The sequence below is a fragment of the Sylvia atricapilla genome, chromosome Z (genome assembly GCF_009819655.1).
Source record: "Sylvia atricapilla isolate bSylAtr1 chromosome Z, bSylAtr1.pri, whole genome shotgun sequence".
Lineage (NCBI taxonomy): Eukaryota > Metazoa > Chordata > Aves > Passeriformes > Sylviidae > Sylvia > Sylvia atricapilla.
The window spans coordinates 70071465-70090431 of record NC_089174.1 but is presented as its reverse complement, the minus strand read 5'-3'; the positions used below and the strand labels follow the sequence as shown (position 1 = coordinate 70090431).

Sequence of the window (18967 nt, the reverse complement as noted above, 5' to 3'; positions counted from 1 at the left end):
TATATCAAAACAAATGTCTGAAGGAGCTCTGAGCGAAATCTTTATTCTGTCTTGTTCAGCTCTGAAAGAAATTAATTTTTTAAGATTAGATTTAAACTTGTTAACTTAAATATGGTATAGTCAGACACTAAATATTGACAATAACGTGCTGCAGTTCTTGAACTTGTCTGAAGCACCCTGACCTTCAGCTTTGTGTTTGTAATTACTTTTCCTCTCTCTAAATGATTAATATAACAAAATAGGTTATATTAATGTCCAAATTATTTGAATCTCAAGCATTGTTACTTGAAAATATATATTTCACATAACAGGAAGGCCGCATATTAGAATCTTAAATCAATTGTAAACTTTTCTGTGAAGATTAAGTAAAGCGCACTTAAATAGGATCATCAGTAGCTTTCTTTGAAAATTACACCTAAGCACCGTCATTAGCTTCTTTCTTTGAAAATTACACCTACTCCAGCTTTGAACACCAAGTGTTAAATTAGAGGCTGTGCTGAGACTCTGGGAGCAATAGGCTCCATTGACCAAGTCCTTCAGTCCTTGCTGGAAATCTTTGCTAAGTCCATACAAAGCACTGATAACTTGGGGGTTCTAGTGCTTAGTACTATGCTAAGTGGAGGTTAAGCATTTACTGGCCCAAGCAAAAGAATGTCCCAGAACCAGTTTTATTGTTAAGTGCTGGTGTGAAATACTTAAATTTTTAAGCTGTTCTGTGATAAATTACTTGTTGGGTTTTTGCAGAGTCTGTGTCCGTTCCCGTTGTTGGGATGCTTGTATGGTTGTAGATGGAGGAACATCTTTTGAGTTCAATGATGGGGCAATAGCTTCGATATTGATTGACACAGAGGATTCACTGTGCACTGTTCTGCTGGAAGAATGAAGGAGCCTGATGTCTTTTGCTGAAACATTTATGGATCCATAGAGGGAAACCATGGGGATATCACAATGCTGCATTATATTGCAAGTTGGCCTTTTTGGATGCAAGAGCATTTGGAAGAAGCTAGAAATGCTTTTCATTCCTTTGGGTTGGGGAATCATTAGCCTAATATTTAAGCTCTTTTTGCATCTAGTGTAAAATATGTCTGAAGTGTTGCCTCTAACTTCAGTGAAAATTGACATTTTAACCTGTAAGGCAAACATTGAAAGCTTTGTAAACACAGGTAAATGAGTTTAAGTATTAAGTCAGTAGCATTAAACATTCTGATGTACAGTTTTATAGTAACAGTCTGGGACTGATGAAACTAAATACTTCATACATACACTTTTGTAGAAAAGTTGACTGTCAAACTAGCAATTTGATGCAAGGATATATAGATTTTGGTAAACCATGATGTTGATGTAAAAGAAATGAAAATACAAATCTTTTGTATGCTTTTCAAAAATTGTTCAACTTTGTAGTTTCATACAACTTGTGGCAATTTTTTTTGTTCTTCCAGTATTTTTTCTACTTTGTAGACGTACATCAAGAGTGTAAGTCTGCTTTAATAAATCTTGAATGAGGTAGCTTTTACTTTTTCTGTTTGGCTAGATGGGGAGTTCAAACCCAAAGGTTTTCTTGAGCCCTTCATCAGGAATATACAAATTATAGAAATCACGTTGTAGGATATATTCCTTCACTGAATGGATTAACTGGGAGGCAGATGATCAGAGACACTAGTGTATGTAAGTGGCTATCATTAAGAAATATATTTGGCCTTATTAAGTTGAATGGTTTGGAATTTGAGATTTTGAATTTTTAATATTTAAAGAAGAATGAGATATGCTGGTTACTAAGAGTTGGAGTACAAGCTAATACCTATGTTCTTGTTTTCCCAAAATGTTTTTACCTTCTCCAGAGAAGTTAAATTTCCAATCCTATTCTGCATTCCAGTGACATGTAAATGACAACAAATTAATTTCACATGCCTCTGCTCATGTTAGGTAATCAAGTTGATAATAGAAAGAAGAAAAAAAAAGCTCTGATTAAAGAAGAGCAAATGACCTTTTAAGCCTTTTAGAGAAACTGTGAACTGTGACTGCCTTTTGAAATCTGTGCTTGTAATTGCATAGGAGAGGCAGAATTTGACAAAACAAATATTCCTACAGCAGGAACTCTTCTGCTACGTGACTTGAAAATAGTATGTTTCGTCTACTACAGATTGGTTTGCAAGAGTGAGTTTTCTTCAGATGACTTTTGAATGAAGAGACTTCTGTAACAGATGTTCCCAGGCCTAATGGAAATGTTCTCCAGTGTGGCAAATCATTCAGTGTTTTTATTGGCACTTGCAAAATGTAAACTGCTCTTTATTGGTGAAGGAAACGGACAAAAGGTTTTTTCTTTCTAGACTTAAGAGTGAATAGAACTTAAAACATAGAGGATATTGATTTAACCAGACCATTCAATTCTAGGAAAATGTGAAATTGATGGAGATGTCTGAATAAGCTATCACTGTGTACATTTCACCTTCTAAGTGTGCTGCGGAGTTATTTACACTATCATTGTGGTGGTGATTGTAGATCCAGAGGGTAAAATCAAAGTAGCCAAACAAGCTTTCAAAAGTTGGTAAGGTCAGGAACTATCAGAATAAAGCTCTTACTGTCTAAAATTATAGGCAAAGCTTGTCTGAAGGTAAAGACATAAAAGACTAATCTTTCTAAAAGTTGTGTGCACACAGACTAGGGTGTTCTAGTTTTTCTCAATCCATCTGTAACTAGTTAGAGATTGTTTATGTGCCTCTGTCAAGTACACTGATCAATATGCTGTTAGCATTCAAAAAATCCCCAAGCCCACCAATGCCATTAACATTACTTTCTAGGACTCTACCACTCTTCAATCAGATTTAGGTATTGAACACGTGCACAGCAAACCTACGGCAGAAATCCCACCCCTGGCTTATTTAGACATTTGTGTGCTGTAATGTTTTAAGGCAGAATGGTTAGTCTGATCAGTAAGCGTACTCTTAAGCATGCCTGTCATTCCTCATTATGAACATCAACACTAAAAGGCAATGTTTTCAGGCCCTACAGCCCCAAATCTAGATCAGGATTTGCTAAATTTTCCAAGTCAAATTCTGAATTTAGCAAAATGGAAGCCTGACCTACTCAGTAGTGGTCTCTGCTGGTTTTGTCAGCATTTAATTGCAGTCATGTTGAAGCATTTACTGGTGAATGCTTAAATTGACTAAGATTATTCAGAAATCTATAATTAATAGTAAGCAGCTACCTTTTTTTTAATCATGATCTTTTAAAGGATCCTTTATGACAAAGGACTAAGAGTACAGACAACTTACTTGGTAGACAATATTCCAGGACAGGACTGAGTCTTGGTTTAATGCTGATTTAATCTGCATGACTGGCAGTGATTTTTGCACCCCTTCTACCTGCTGAGTCAATTCCATGGTATTTTCATTTAATCCTAGTCTACACTGTGTTCTAGACCTAAAGTAGACCTATTATTCTTTGCCTTTTTTTTTTCTCCCCCCCAAGTGGTGTTTATACATTCTTTAATAAAAATGAAAAAGTTAATTGACAAATGAAGCTGTCCTGTGTCTTATTTCAACCTTCAAAAGTTTCATGTGCTCAGTTTATTCTCACTTCCTGTTTCAGGTTGTTTTAATGGTTTGTGAGCCTTCATGCACTTACATGTAGTACAGAGACTAATCAGTGTAGCAGGTTTTGTTATGGAGTGCTTAAGGCTTCTTACTATTTCCCTTAGAAAAGGAGCAGTTGAGCACCTTATCCAGAGGATTTTCATTTTATATCTACTACAGCTGCTATCATAATCATTAAATAGACAAGCAACAGGAATGCTGATCCCCTTCCCACTGAACCTTGGTATGTAAAATTATTCCTTCTAGTTAAAGGCTTACTAGTTCCAATTCTGCATAGGGTTTTAAAGCATAATCTAATAAATGCTGAAAGTATTTATGATAACACTGTGTCCTTTAAAAAACGATGACACACTGCTCGGAGAAATTTCTTTTTTACCCATGACACAAAGTTGGTGGCAAATCATGGAAAGCATTCAACCATCCCTCAGTCATTTTGTACTATCTAGCAATTTCTTAGATCTTTATTAAATTCAAGAGAAGTTGCATGGAGTTACATTGTGCATAAGGAGAATAATTTACAGTAATGCTGCGCTGCAAAGATTTACTTTTTCTTTTTGAAGTAATTTAAGGCAGAATTCTAAGGCAGCACACTGAGGCAGTAGAATATCCTGTATTCTCCAGCCTCCTATCACTCCTCCAATTTCCACAAGGTATGTTGCCCATTAACACCTTCGTAAGGCGTACAAGCCCATTACTAACACCTGTTACTTACACTGTTAAACAAACCCATGTAGATTAACAAGATAATGCATTATTTACTATGTTCTATGAAGTCAAGTTAAATATCAAATTCTAGTACTCATACAACCTTTCCCCACAGTAATTAATCTGCACAACTAAGTATTCATTCCTGAATGCTTTTTCTCAAGACCGCAATGTGAAAAGCTGTATCTATGCAATGGCCTATAGTAATAAATTCAGCTACTTGCTTACTGCATTCATGGGAAAAACAGCAGCATGTTTATGTCCTACAGAGGGCCCAAGTTCTGCACTAGGAATTATGAGCTAAAATATGTGCTGGAACATTCTAGGTTTATGCATGAGGGCCCTGATAACAGATGCAAATGAAAGGTTCATTTGAAGTGATTACATGTCCTTCATGTGGCCTTTATTTGGTTTTATTTTTGGAAAGTTACTCAGCTTCCCCTATGACTTTTAAAAAAATATCAGCACTAGACAATAGTGGTTAGTGATAAAAATACAAGAAATGCTACTACAAGCAAACTAATACAACAGAGAAATTTATGTCTCTTGATAGCACCAAAGCATCTCTCCCTTTTAGCATTCTTACACAGCAGTCTTAGGTTCTGGTTTTTGGTCATAAGTAGAACTCTTTGAGCCCTCTTCCTACAAAACTTTTACTAATATATCAGTTGCAGCTGAAAGATCTTAGAGAAAGTTTTACCTACGATCAGGCTCACAGAAGCTACATTAAGTTTCTGTAATGTGTAATCAGAATACCTAGGACCACAACATGAAATAGTGGATAACCAGCATCTATTTTTACAGATGCTAATTCTGAACTGGCTTTTCAGACTGTATTTGGCTGACAATGAAGGCTACAAAAGATTAAAGTTTCCTTTGTGGCCTCCTAAATAAGAACTTCACTATAGGTCCTTTATGCTGCTTAACTTGTTAGGTGTTGAGCTGTCTCTTAGCTGCTTCTGTGTAGATATCCCCAATTTACTGTTTTCAAGTTTGACTAATACATCCTACTGTACCTTTTCTTCAGTTAGATAATTGAATAGATTTAATATATAAGTATTCATTTTGAATTCTGCAAATTCCTTAATAAACCTTAAAAAGGTATCTGGCACCTCTGCAAACTGTTCCAAAAGCTGCAGAGAGTTGCTAGAAGCTGACAATACTTAATTATGGTGATTTGTTTCATAATTTTTTTTCAAAGATCCCCTGTAAAAAAAGAAAGACTGAAAAAAATATTCTGTAACTGCTCACACATAATCAAATTTCTAAAGGCTTGAAGTACAAAAAATTGATACAAAATACAAAACAACATTTGGGTGTAAAACCAATTTAGAGAGTAACAGTACTATGATAAAAGGTGCTCCAGCACTTTTTTCCCTAAGGAGCTTCAATGCACAGTGTGTCCATGGCATCTGGTGCATTGTACATGATCACAAGAAACTAGGATTTCTCAGTGTCAATCTGCATTTGATGCCCCAAATCACATGGCTCTTTTTATTGCCAACAGTTGGCCTTGCAATGCTGGTAAAGTGTGAACCATTGATTTTCATGTCAGGCAGTGCTTCCTCAAGGAGCTGCAGGGAGCTATCAGTCACTATTCCAAATACCTGAAGAGTCTTCAGCGTTCGAATTTCACCAAGCTCTCTAGAAAGAGAAAAATATGAAATTAATCATGCAACTGAATTTTTTTGGGGTTTTTCAGCCTGTACCCAAACTGGATAACTCCATCTCTACTAATTTTTAGAAGAGAGTAAACTACTTAAGCACATACTTAACTGAAACTAGTAGTCAGCACTGATATTCAGGAAACTGGCTGAATAAATTACTTCTTTGCTAATCTCTTTCACAGACTGAAAATATTGAAATATTTTCAGTCTGTGAGAATATTGAAATATTGAAAATACTGAAATATGATTCTTCCCTTTTCATATCCTTGGACTTAAAAATCTAAAACAAGTGAAGGAAATTACCCAGATGAAGTTCCAGGATGTGGCTCAGAGGACACAAGCCCATGAGTACTATCAATCAGTCTTCAATTTGTAGCAGTATCTTGGTGAATAGCCAGATCCAGCTTCTTGATTGCTTTACATTTTCCCAGTCATCATCTGAACTGTGTATCTTACAAGCAAGTACTCGACAAAGTCAAAAGGCTGAGGCATGTGCTGCTACAACAAAGGTGCTTCACATCCTCATTTTCAATAATCCCATTCCACTCAACCTTTTTTCTTGTTGTTGGCCATTTCCTTTGTGCTGAACACCTTTCCTGAAAGTATTTGGATTGAAAGCTTCTATACTAATAAAAGGTAGAATGACCTCATGAACCAGTCACTCTAAGCCATATTTCAGTCATAATCAATAACTGATAAAGGTGCACACAAAAGCAAATATACACAGCTTACTAGTCCAGCCAGTACTGTCAACTCTGCCAGCTCTAGCAAACTTTGCTGCACACTCAGAAATCTGGTACTGACATCAGTACTTGTCACTGGTAGGACTACAACCTCCCTTGCCAGCAATGAGCACCACTGGTATAATACCACTAACAGAAGACACAAGGGGCAGCCAGTTCCATGAGTAAGGCCTGCACCACTGAAAGATTTATCTCAGCTTTGGTCCCAGTCTGGATTCTCAAAGGGTGCAGGTTCTAACAGTTGGGTTATTTTATTTTAGTTTTATTCCCAATTCCTCATACCATTAGGGTTTTTTAAACACTATTTGCAATTTTAACCTAAAATAAAGCAAATTTAAATTAACTTACCCTCTGCATGACTAAAAAACCAAAGCAAATTAGAGGTTACTTACACTAAGGCAGCAGGTGATATCTGGTAACATCGGCTAAGGCACAGGTGTTGTAGGAACACAAGTTGTTTAAAATACTGGAAGCACTCAGGCTTTAACATCATGCTGTCACTGTACAGAGAACACATTAAACAAAGGTTTAAGTATACAGCAGCAGTAAATCTGGTATTTTGAAGATTCAGGCAGAGGAATTTATTGAATATCTGCTTTTTCTACCACCAAAGTATGTTTCTGAATATGGAGGCAACCCATGTCTGATGTGTATGTGTTGAGTATGCGAAGGTGCAAGTGAAGCAGAAGTTTCTCTTCACACAGATACTTTGCAGCAGAACTTATGCTGTGAACAGGCAAGTTCTTCAGAGATTTCAAAATACTGCAATTGACTAGGTCAAAACCAAAATACACCTTTTTTTACAGTTACACGGCCAAGTAACAAATTTGTATTAGAGATTACTTAAACTCTCTCTAGGATGCTAGGCTAATGAACTGTAGGCATCTAAACACTTCCATCTATTCTACCAATCAATTACCATCTCTTGTTAGTTAACAAATCCTGTAGGTATCTGGGGTGACAAAGACATCTTCAATTACTTACCTGCTTCAGATTAGGTCATGCCAGATAGCAAATCTTTAGTAGGCTGAAGTTGAGCAGTAGTATTTTCTGGATGTGCAGTGCTACACAATGTTGCCTCAGTGCTAATCCCCTGAACCACCAGGATTTAAGGACTGGCAATACAGGTCTTCTTACCTGAGATCTAAATGGACAAGTAAAGGACATCTCTCCACCAGTGTTTTCACATCTGAAAGAGGTCACATATAGTCCCCCTTTCAGTAACAAGATAGACATGGACACATGTTCATTTATATTTTTCTACTGGAACCCAACAACTGAAGCACAATTTTTCAACTACAAGATACATGCTTAAGACATAGCATACAGTCTGCCTATGAAGATACCTTACATGGACTTCTTTTAACCCTCAGCAATACAGATGCGTTTAGTTCAGCACATTATCCCTAGAAGTCAGTTGCATCAACCAGCAACTTAGGAAGACAGTAATTCAAATTAGATTTTTGTGAAATCTACTGAGGCACAGTAATGGTGAGCAGCCTGAAATACTTATATGTAGTGAAAAGTAACTAAAATTTTCCATCCTTTAGGCATCCCCATTTTACCCCCAAAAAATTCTTTCCTTATGACAAAAAGTTATGGTTTTTTCTGATTTAGACTGTAAATTTTTGACTTTCTTTTCGTTATCTGCAAATAGCACGGAATCACCTGTGGTTCAGATATCACCTAAAACCCATAGCAAGGTGCTCAACAACATGCAAGAGAATTTTGTATTTCAGAATTCATGTGCAGAAACTAAACAATACCTTAATTATGATTATTAATGTACTATTCAAGTCTTATGCCTGAAAATTGCACTGAAACAGAGTAACGTCACTCAGAGAAAGTGACAAACAGAACGGGTCAGCACATGGTCTCTAATGGCTCAATTAGAGGGCCCAAGGTTCAAATTCCTGATGTGGAAAAGACTATGTAGTGTATTTGTTTATGGGTTTGGGGCTGAGATAAGAAGATTTGCCTATTTCCCCACAAAGGGAATGCACAAAGGGGTCTATGTGATATTTAAATATAAATGAGAGGTCACCCCCTGCATGTCATCCAGTGCCCTACTGTCATATTCACTTATTGCGAAAATTAAATTCTCTTTACCACAAAAGAACTTTCACCCTTTAGCTATGCTCTTGTTTATTTTGATGCACCCTCCCCCAAATCTTGACTTACCTGCATTTTCTATAACCCTCCAACTTAACAGAACTTTTCTTCCTAGACCTATTAGCAAATAAATGGTTAAATGTTGATTACTGAGATTATTTGCCTTCCAAATTAACTGTAACCTGGATGTCAGTCTGAAACTCAAGCACTTACTATGACTGTTCTCTTTTAGAATATGCTTTCAGCAGACACAACAGCAGAAGCCTTAAGAACACTCCAGGGACAGTATCTGGAATGCTAATTCATAGGACACAAAGTCCTGCCTCCTTCCAGTTAAGAAGAAATGAATTTTCACTTGACTGTTTCTAAACTCAGAAGCAAAATCATCTCACCCTTCATGCCTGAGGCAGAAATATGAGTATGAGTCTCTGACAGCAAGAACTTCAAACTATACTGTCAGTACATGAATCTTCTATACAAAGAGTGAATGCCAACCAGAAGAAAATATAAAGGCTGTTGCTTCATCCCAATAGTGGGATAAAGGTTTGTCACACTGCTGTTTACCTGCTATTTGTAGATTCTCTCTGTATCCACTTAAATTTAACTGGGTGACCTTTGAAGTAACGTGACCGACTGCTGCTTTGACATGAGCGGCTGTGAATTCACACCACGACAAGTTCAGCTCTTCCAACCTAAACACAAATTAAGAGAGTTGTGAACAATACGGCTGAAATGCAGTTGACAATCTGATATTTCCCATTACAGTTGATACTTTTAAAGCAAATACCTGTAACATGCCTACTGCCAACTTACTGTATTCATGACTAGAAATTCTAGTATGACAATAATTAGGCACTAATGAATGAAGCAGGTTACCCAGCCAAATCTGTCTTTGGAGATTTTCAAGATCCAACTAGAGAAAATCCTCATCTACCTGAACAGTGCTAATTTTAGATCCTGGTCTGGGAAAGAGGTTAAAGTAACTTCCCACAGCAACTTTCAACTGGAATGATTCAGTACTATCTTGGGAAGTGAAAGCTCTCTCCAGAACTGCCACAAGGAGACACTGTATTTTCATCAGGTTTGTGACCTGACAGCTGAACAGATGGTCACACTGAGAGGAAAAACCATCCACTATTAGCATTAGTCAGATGACCAATTAATCCTAATTAGCATAAAATAATTCATAGTTTTATATCAACACCGGTCATACTGTGAGTTCAACTCTCTTTACGTGCTTGATTACCTATAGCCCGTCACCATAGGGCTGGGACCAACTATTGTTCTCTGTGCAGGTGCTGTAGCTGTAACCAAGGCACAAAGACACAGTGAATGCACAACTACAGCATTTAGCTAGCACTCTCTACATAAAATGAAAAAACATTTAAATTGCCACTAGCATTCCTAGGATCAGGTCTGCCATCTGCTATTCACTGTGCATTGCACAGACTGCCATCCCCTAAAGAGCTCATGATCTGAGTCATCAGACCAAGCAACAGAAGGATTAAGGCTTTGGCTGCCCACTAACTCACAATTTGATTAAAAAACACGCTTTTGCAGAAAGAATGATTACGTATGTTGTCCTGCAGGTCACAGGAAGTCAGCAGAAAGATTGGGATATAAATCACGAATTCACTGGGGCCCAGTTCAATGACATTCTGCCAGCAGATGGTTTAATCACTAGGGCTGTCAATCTAAACACAGCCCTTCATAAACTAGAAGGTTACTGAAGGATTATTCTACCATGGAAAGGCACAGTGTTTTCTTGGCCACTCATGTCGTACTCTGATTGCAAAAGGAGCTCTGGAACTCCACTTTCCACTTCCAAAACACACACTTCCATATTTGTGACAATCATGTACTATTTTCATAAAGAAAATCAAATTTACATGATATCAAAGGAACATAAATAGGGTTTACGCACCCAGAAAGATGATTCAGAAAACCCATGAAAAACTACTGAAATGCATCTTTGCTATTAAAGAAGAAAATAGCTTGATGGAAAGAAATTACCAGGTTATTCAGCTAATCATCAACTGTTAAGCATTTAGGAACAAAACAAGGCACACGGAAATAAGTATTATATACAAGAATTACTGGCATGCCTAAGGAAAAATATAAATCCTTTATTTCAGGAATAGCAAAACCTTTATCTTACATAGAACAGCTGCTCAACATCAGCTCCAAGGCTTCTGCAGAAAACCCTGAGCACCCACAGAGATTTAGTCGTATCAAATTGGGATTTCTAGCAATGCTCCTGTAGAGAGAGAGAGAGAAAATCTGATAAAATTTAAGTGCTGGAACATTTCTTGCTTTGCTAGCATGTGACTATTTAATAAGACTTAATTTCTTGGACAGGGAATTGTTCATTAAACATGAAGCACTGCATCTTTAATCAACTGACCAACTTGAGTCACTAAAGGTCCCAACTCTGTACTTGCTGCATCAACGCACAGCATTAAAAGGGATACCTGTCTATTTCCTTGACATTGCTGACAAGTCTGCGTATTTACAAACTACTAAGTTTACAAGGAAATGGTTTCTTTTCAACTTCTCCTGTTGTATGCTAATAAACATCCACCACAGCCTATCAGCGATAACTACACCTCTACAAAAGACAAAGCAACCATCCCATTTCTGATGTTACCCCACTGCCAGATGGAGGTTATTCCAGGACAAAATCTATGTCCAAATAGCATTCCTGAATGTGTGTGTTTGCAAGACTAGAGCACACATGTAAAACCTGGAACACTCAGTATGCACATTTGCCCAGAAGGCAATAAAAATTCCATCATTAGTGCCTGATTAGTACCCAATTTTCAGATAGTTTTAACTGTTACTACTGATAGTATAAAAAGACAAACTATACTGGTTCATTTGCATTCTGGTTCCCCCTCCCTGGAGTTGGGAAGGCATCAGAAAGCAAGACAGTCAGTGTCTCTGCCATCTGACCTACGGTCCCTGGCACCTCCACAATCCCCTGGTGTGACTGAAGAGGAAGCTGACTGCACACCCATTAGTGTCTTTGCAAAAAACACTTTGCTGGCTTGACAGAAGCTCTCATCTTCCAGGACTTCAGAAGTTCACCCAAAAAGTGAGCAACAGTGCAGAAGCACAATGGGCACCTGGTGGGAGAGCTACTGAGAGCCCTTAGAACAGAAAAGAACCTGCACACTAAACAAGTGGAAGTACAAAAAAGGGAAAATAAAAGTAGCACTGCTGTATAGCTTAGCTGTGGGAATATGGACACATAAACCCTAGAAATGTGAGCAGTTTCTCCAACCTCCTGCTGCTCTAGGGAACTGGGAGGACAAAAAAAAAAAAAAAAAAAAAAAAAAAAAAAAAAAAAAAAAAAAAAAAAAAAAAAGGGTACCCAGAACTATGTCAAAAGACCAAAAGACTCCCACAATGAACAACTTTCCACTGCATTCTTTTACTAGCCTGCACAAAATGATGGCACCAAACAGAAGGTATTTACTGAATATTCCCAAACATGTCACTCACTTGATGATGCTGTCAGAAAGCACTAGGCCCTCCAAGCTGAGGTTCTGCAGCTTTTCACACAGACAAAGAATACTGTGGAGATCTGCAACAGACACTGTGCAGTTTGACAAATCCAGATGCTGAATTTTAAGAACACTAGCCAAAAAAAGAAAAGAAGAAGAAAGCATTAAATGCACTAAAATTGTATTAAAACTTGTTTCATAAATTCTTTACATCACAAATATATCCCATACACTACAAGCATGATTTCTCATAACACCTGTAAGTCTATCCTGCTGGAGTTAAACTATTTTTTGAGTGTATCATATAAAAATGCTGGAGATTATGATAATTCTTTGCCCTACAAGGTAAAATCTACAAGGGCATTATGGTGCTTGATATTTTAAAAAAAAATCACCTCAGTTGGGTTTTAAATAACTGACAGGTAAATGCAGATCCTCCTGTTTCAACACAGGCTTAACCACCGATTAGCTCTTCCACGCTCCAGAGACAGCACAAACACTGCTGCTGGTTACTATTACCTTAAAACCAAGAACACACAGACTGAGTATTTGAGATCCAGTTTCAGGATCCAGAACATACAGAAAAAGCCTTACTTGCTTGTTTTAAACAACGGATCCCCAATGCATGATCTCGGGCAGCGGAACACAGTAACACCTGCAGGCAACAACTGTCCAAGCACTCCTGGCAGCAGATTCCCACCAGTCAAATCAAGAGTCTGCCAGAGAGATTCATCAAACCTGGGGCACAGAATTTTGTTAGTGAGTTTAAATGGGTAACAGGTGAAAGGTATGAGTACAACCACAGAAAGTTTTCAGTATCAAAAACAGACTTAGAGAAGGGAAAGCTATTTAACAGACTACAATAATGTCAAAACATGCGACACATCTTTCAGTTATACATACCCACATATGGCCTGAACTGAATGATGTACGTATAAATAAGATGAGAACCACACCATTTAATGGTCTGTGGAAACAAAGACTTTTTCTTTGTGCTAAATGACGAGAAGTAACACTTACGAAAGTCGATGCCATCTCTTGCAAATCACAGAAACTTTCAGCAAATCCTTGAGGGGCAAATAGGCAAAGATTGCCAAAAGTAATTCATCTGGAAGTGCATCCAAAGAAATACCTTTAGGGAAAGAGCAAAACATGTTCTAGTTAAATATGGTTCATTTTTGCCTGCTGGTCAGATTCCTTGCTTGGTTTGGTTGCTAAAAGCCCCTCTATGGTTTCTCTATAGGCTATACATCACATTACATCAGACATCAGCTCCACTACTCATCCCCCTTGCAGCTCATCATTGTAGGAAAACATTTTTACCATCTTTACTTAGGCATTACTGGTAAATGCAAAGGTTCCTGTAATACTCACTTTGTATACACAGTAAAGCCATGCACACTACTCACATACTCACTTGGGGAACAAGAGAATCTTAGTTACTAGCTTTGTAATCTAACACTTGTATAATTCTCTGGAGGTTTTTTTCCCCTCTGCTGTAATGCCCACTCTTCCTAGGCATGCAAGGGTTCCCTAAGGGAGCTCTAGGTAAGCTAAGCTTCTATGAGATACACAGAAAAAAATCAGGTACTACAAACTGCTTCCCAAAACATGCATGCTATCACCACTCCAAGACATGTGAAACAATGTGGTGCAATCACAGTTTCTCTCAGGGCTCCAGAAGATGTCATCATTCACATGGGAGATTTCTGTGAGGTGGAGCTCAGTAACAGCTGCCTTTGACCCAGCATTCCACCTTATATAAAAACAGGAGTGTCTGAAGGCATTCCCACCTTCTGTGTGACAGCATAATGTCAGGAGAGAGCTGCTTATTTATTTTGCATGCCATACTTACCCAGACTAAAACGACATTTTGACATCAGGGAAAGGAACCCAGTATTCTGTGACACCCCTTTCAAGGGTCCTGCTCTCTCCCTTTCCAGCCCAGCAGGCTTCCACCCTTTGATGTGCTTTTCTGTAGCTCTCTGGCACATTGCTCGTTTCCTTTAGGAGCTAGGACACAGCTCTGCTTGCACACCCCAGCCTGTACTCCCTACTTACCCTCCTCCTCCTGCTTCCAAACAGGTAATTTTTGGACTGACTTTGAGTTTAGATTGATTGATTTTAGCTTGCTTTTTCTCTGTGTGCTTTAACCATCTAGTAACTAGAGTGAACGCTTGCAACAAGCTTCGTCACACTTTTGCTTTTGTCTTTAACCTACTATCGCTGCTGATTCTTTAAGCAACCTTAAAACACTGATTCGTAACACAGCCCTCCCGGGCCAAAATTCCACCACCTATGTCCCATACACAAGAGCAGACAGGGACATGCAGCATAATCCCCCAGCATACATACACAGGCACTCATAGGATTAGGAAGCAGAGAACCATGAACTCATGGGCCACAATTCTTGAGCCAGACACACTGTCCTTGTTTAAAGGCATACATAGAAGAGGATTTATCACCCCAAGCCTGAAAACCACTAGATCTAGAAGTGGCATTCTGCTGGGTAAGAGCAAAAGTAAACAATAAAGCAGAGCAGAGTAGTGCCCACTCTCCAACTCTACTGAAGGGCAAGCAGAACCTGGACCAGGGTGACAGTACCTGACTCTGCCTCTCGGAGCAGCCATGGCCGGCGCACAATAACAAAGTCCTTCTCGTTGTCCTTCACCTTCTGCCGTTTTGGAGGAAGGCAGGGCGACGACACCAGCAGGTCCTGTGGTGTATTTTCATTGCCCAGCGTGTCTTTCTTAAGGGCCGACACTCCCATGCCCGAGAGAAGCTCCGAAGTCTTGCCGGAGTCCCATTCCAAGCTGGTGGAAACATTAGTGCTAGAGGATGGGATCTCCTGGAGATGCTTTCTGCAGACACAGCGAAACCCAGAGGCTCTGAGGGTACTGCCAGACTGACACCATGCACAGGATGGGGATCCTTGAAGCATTTCAGTCACTCGTACTCCGCATCCACACGCAGGGCGATTAAGTGTGGGATTTGCGGGCACTGGGAGCACAAGTAGCGGCCACAGCGCAGGCGTGTGCTCGGTCTGCCAGACTTTGGGGAAGATCCCGCCAGGGACTGAGCGCGCCCCGCTCCCGGATGGGGCGGGCGAGGGGCCGGGGAGCAGAGCCTGTGGAGGCGGCAGGATACGGCAGCCTCCCAACACCACTAAAACCGGACACAGCCCCTACAGCACCGGCGGGACCCCCGCACGGCGGGGCGTCAGCGCGGGCTGCGGGACGGGATGCAGTAGGGGAGCTCTCCCCGCGGCTGCCGCCCGCTGCGGCAGGGAGAGAGGCGGCCCGGGCATCCCGCGGATCCCGCGCACGCCGCACCCTCTCCAGCCCCAAGGGCAGAGCTCCCCGCTCCCCCGGGACCACCCGCGAGGCCGCACACACACGTGTGATCCCCGCACCGCACGCACACCCGGGAGCCCATTCCCGCTCCCCCGAGTCCCACACCCGCTCCCAGGGTTCCCACGCACAGCCACCCCCGCGCTGCCGGGGGACCCGAGGGGATCCGCGAGGGCTCAGGGGTAGCCCCGGCGCCATGCGGCTCCCGTGCAGCCTAGCATCGGTACTCGCATCCCCATATCTCGGCGCATCCCCGCGTTCCGGCTCGTCCCGGAGTTCCCGTGTCCCAGTGTCCCCGTACCTGTACATGGCGCTGGGAGGCCCGCGCGCTCCCCGCGCCTTTCAGCACCGCGCCATCCCGGCGCCGGCCGGAAGCTGCGGCGGGGGGAGCGCAGAGGCTGCCGGGAGCTGTAGTTGGCAGCTCTTCGCCCGCCCGGGGTGGGGCGGTGCAAGGCCGGCGGCGGCGGGCTGCGAATGGCGGCGGCTCCGATGCGGAAGAAGCCGGGAGCGGCCGCCGCTCCTTACGCTACGCTCTGAGCCCGGTGCCGGCCGGGATGGCGGGCGGCGGAGCCCCGCGAGGGACGCGGCACTGAGCGGCGGCTCGGAGAGAGGTGAGGCGGCGGTGGGCGGGACGCGGGGCCGGGTGTAGAGGGGCCGCAGATGCCGAGTCACGGCCAGGCCGGTTCTCTTGAGCGGGGACGAGAGCCGGGTGGGAAGCGGCAGCCCCCGAGCACGTCCCCTGTGGCAAGGACGCGGAGGGAAGGATGGTCGTGGGGCAGTGCTGGGTGGGGGCGGTCGGCGCGTTCGTTTCCAGGCTCTTAGCCCGGGTGTTGCCCCCCGTCAGGGACCCCGAGCACGTAGCGCGGGGCGGTGCTGGTTCCGTGTCCGTGGAAGTCGGTGTGTGTCGCATAGGCCTGTGCGCACACTGCCGGGCCGGGAGAGCTGGCACATGTCACCGTGGAAGGTTTTCTCTGGGAACACCTGAAACTGCCCGTGGTTGGTCCTGACCCTCGCCATGCTTGTTGAAACCCTGCAGTCTTTTCACACCGTGTTCTACAGCCCGCGGGACTTACAGCAATGCAGCTCTTCCTGCGTTTTTTTCCCCCCAGACTGCTTGTTTTGAAATTGGTGGGGATGGAGAACTGATCCTGAACACACCTACAACCCCGCTCGGTAAACTACTTGCTTGCAAATGCTCTCTCTTTTGTTTACTGCATAACGATGGAGAGACATACCTGTAAAATTGAGGGTGGTAATGGAACCCGTGGCAAAGACGGCACAACTTTAACTCACATACAGAAAATTATGTTTTCATAATTTATCAACATTCATATCATCTTTTAAAAAGTATTTTTAACCGTTTCCAGTTTTAACTTAAGTCACGCAACAATTATTCATAGATTATTTAAGCAGATAATCAGGTGAAAAAGAGGTGGAGTTTTGATTAAGAAAACAAAAGCTGAGTTTATTTCACCTTTTCTGCAGCTCTTTTTTCTTTGTAAATCATGCCACTCTTCTTAATGTATGGGAATTTGAAAGATGAATTGCGGAAAATCCAAGTGTTTTTTACAACCTGGAAATTAACAAATAGTCGTTTTGCCTGCCTGCGATATTGGCAGTAGTTGTGTGACTGCCTTACTGACACCTGCTTTGTGTGAATGCATCAGTCTGGTAGCCCAGATAGCGATTTCTGTTCTTTTTTTAGATTCTGTACAGTGCAACTGTACAGTGCTTGTATTTGATTCTATTTCAGTTCCTCCATAACTATGGAGGAACTTCTTCTGTGTGTTATTTTCAGCATACTTGACTAAATTATTTGAAAGCTTTAGCCTCTGTGGTACTTAATATATTAAAAATTGGACTGGATGACTTTTGCAATCTTAATGAATCTGTGATCCTTTAGCAAAGGACAAGGCAGCACCATGTAAAGCAAATGAGCTTGCGCCGTGGTTTTGTGCTGATGGTTCCTGGTTTCATTTGAACACAAGAATGTTAATGTTCCTTGGCCAAGCATTTGTCTTGCATTTAGTGCTGCTGTGCGGAACCTATTTCCCTGTAAAATCAGAGTATTGCCTTTCTGAGTGGCGTCAGCACAGCATTTTATTTTTTAATTAGAAGATACAAAACATATTTCTCTAAATATAGATCTATTATCCAATAAATGTTTAGTCAATTTAAAATTTTTCTTCATTGCAAAATAGTTGGACTGACAAGTTCAGTCAATAAAGTATCAGTCAATACACAGATTGACTAGTGTTTCTTAGAAGAACAAAGCTGTGCAAATTGCTTTTTTCACTAATCTCATAGGTTGTTTCTCTCAAATAGTGCAGTCAGATAATATCTGTGGTTGATTTTCTTGGGCAGTTTGTGGCTATTTTCTTTCTTTAGATTGCTTTCTCACTGTGCGGAGATAAAGTAGGTCTTTGTCTATAAATACTTGTTGTCTATAAATACTTTGTTTGTAAATACCTACTATTTCTCCCAAGCAGTAAGGGCAAATGTGTAATAATAAAAGTGAATAGAAAAACCCAAACCAACCGACCAGCCAAAACCCACGATGCTATCCCTCCCCTAAACCTGAAACCAACCTAAAAGAAATCCCCACAACACACTATACAGGCTTGGGTATTAAAATGGCTGAAGGGACTATTTGTGGTGTTACTTTGCCTCTTGTTCTTCTCTGTTTACAAGTTCTGAAATGTAAGTTATCCCATTCTATTGTTTTAAGATGTAAGTGTTGAGGGCTCTTAGTGTGGGGCAGTTCTATCAGTACTAAAGGCTGCAGTCTACTACTACATGTCTGTAGAGTCAAGTCTTTCTTTATGATTCTTAGCAGCATAGTTTTGCCAAAGCAGGGAAGGCTTCAGAAACCAAGCACTGGGTTTTTTTGCCAAGTGAAATGTGTTGGTAGAGCCTCAGTAAGAGCTAGCAGATTATTCCCTGACAGAAAGGCAGAAGGTCTTTGTTGAGCTGGCCATTGATATATTGCTGGAGATGGCAGCTTTTGTACTTGCAGGTGAGTTGTGAATTCAGCTGGATGTGAGAGGTGCTGTTGCCCAGATATTTTTTTTTGGTATGTTAAGGCTCTCAGTTCTGTCTCTGACTGTCTCTGATAATCCCTTTCATAGTTCAGCAACCTTCTTGGTGACAGTTTTTCTTCAGATGTAATTATGATCTTTAAAAATACAAAGAAAGGCTGCTTGGTTTCAACTGAAATACCCAAAATCTCTAGAAATGCAGCTTTTTCAAATCTGTTTGAGCTCTATCTGAGAATGCTTGAAGAACAAGAAA

General features: G+C 41.0%; 2 protein-coding genes across 7 annotated transcripts in view; one reads left to right on the top strand and one right to left on the bottom strand.

Annotated features, from left to right (window-relative positions):
• NADK2 (NAD kinase 2, mitochondrial) overlaps nt 1-9440 on the top strand; it is a 39308-nt gene extending 29868 nt beyond the window's left edge. For 4 of the 5 annotated variants that reach the window (XM_066338934.1, XM_066338933.1, XM_066338937.1 and 1 more), the window contains exon 12: nt 745-3515. In XM_066338934.1, coding sequence (XP_066195031.1) covers nt 745-883 — 139 coding nt within the window. In that variant the 3' untranslated portion in view covers nt 884-3515. Of the gene's footprint in view, nt 1-744; nt 3516-9052 lie in introns of those variants that run through there. The other variant, XM_066338935.1, reaches the window with a different exon arrangement.
• Nucleotides 3462-16057, bottom strand: SKP2 (S-phase kinase associated protein 2). Of its 2 annotated transcripts, XM_066338940.1 has the most exons (10): nt 15978-16057; nt 14931-15187; nt 13347-13458; nt 12921-13064; nt 12325-12459; nt 10979-11077; nt 9385-9512; nt 7846-7897; nt 7101-7208; nt 3462-5942 (listed from the first exon to the last, which is right to left on the bottom strand). In XM_066338940.1, the coding sequence occupies exons 1-10, from the start codon at nt 15983-15985 to the stop codon at nt 5729-5731; spliced, it is 1257 nt and encodes a 418-aa protein (XP_066195037.1). In that variant the 5' UTR covers nt 15986-16057; the 3' UTR covers nt 3462-5728. The 2 variants fall into 2 exon arrangements, with proteins under 2 accessions (XP_066195037.1, XP_066195036.1); XM_066338939.1 differs by lacking the exon at nt 15978-16057 and having other exon boundaries at nt 14931-15267.
• Between the last annotated feature and the right edge of the window lie 2910 nt (nt 16058-18967).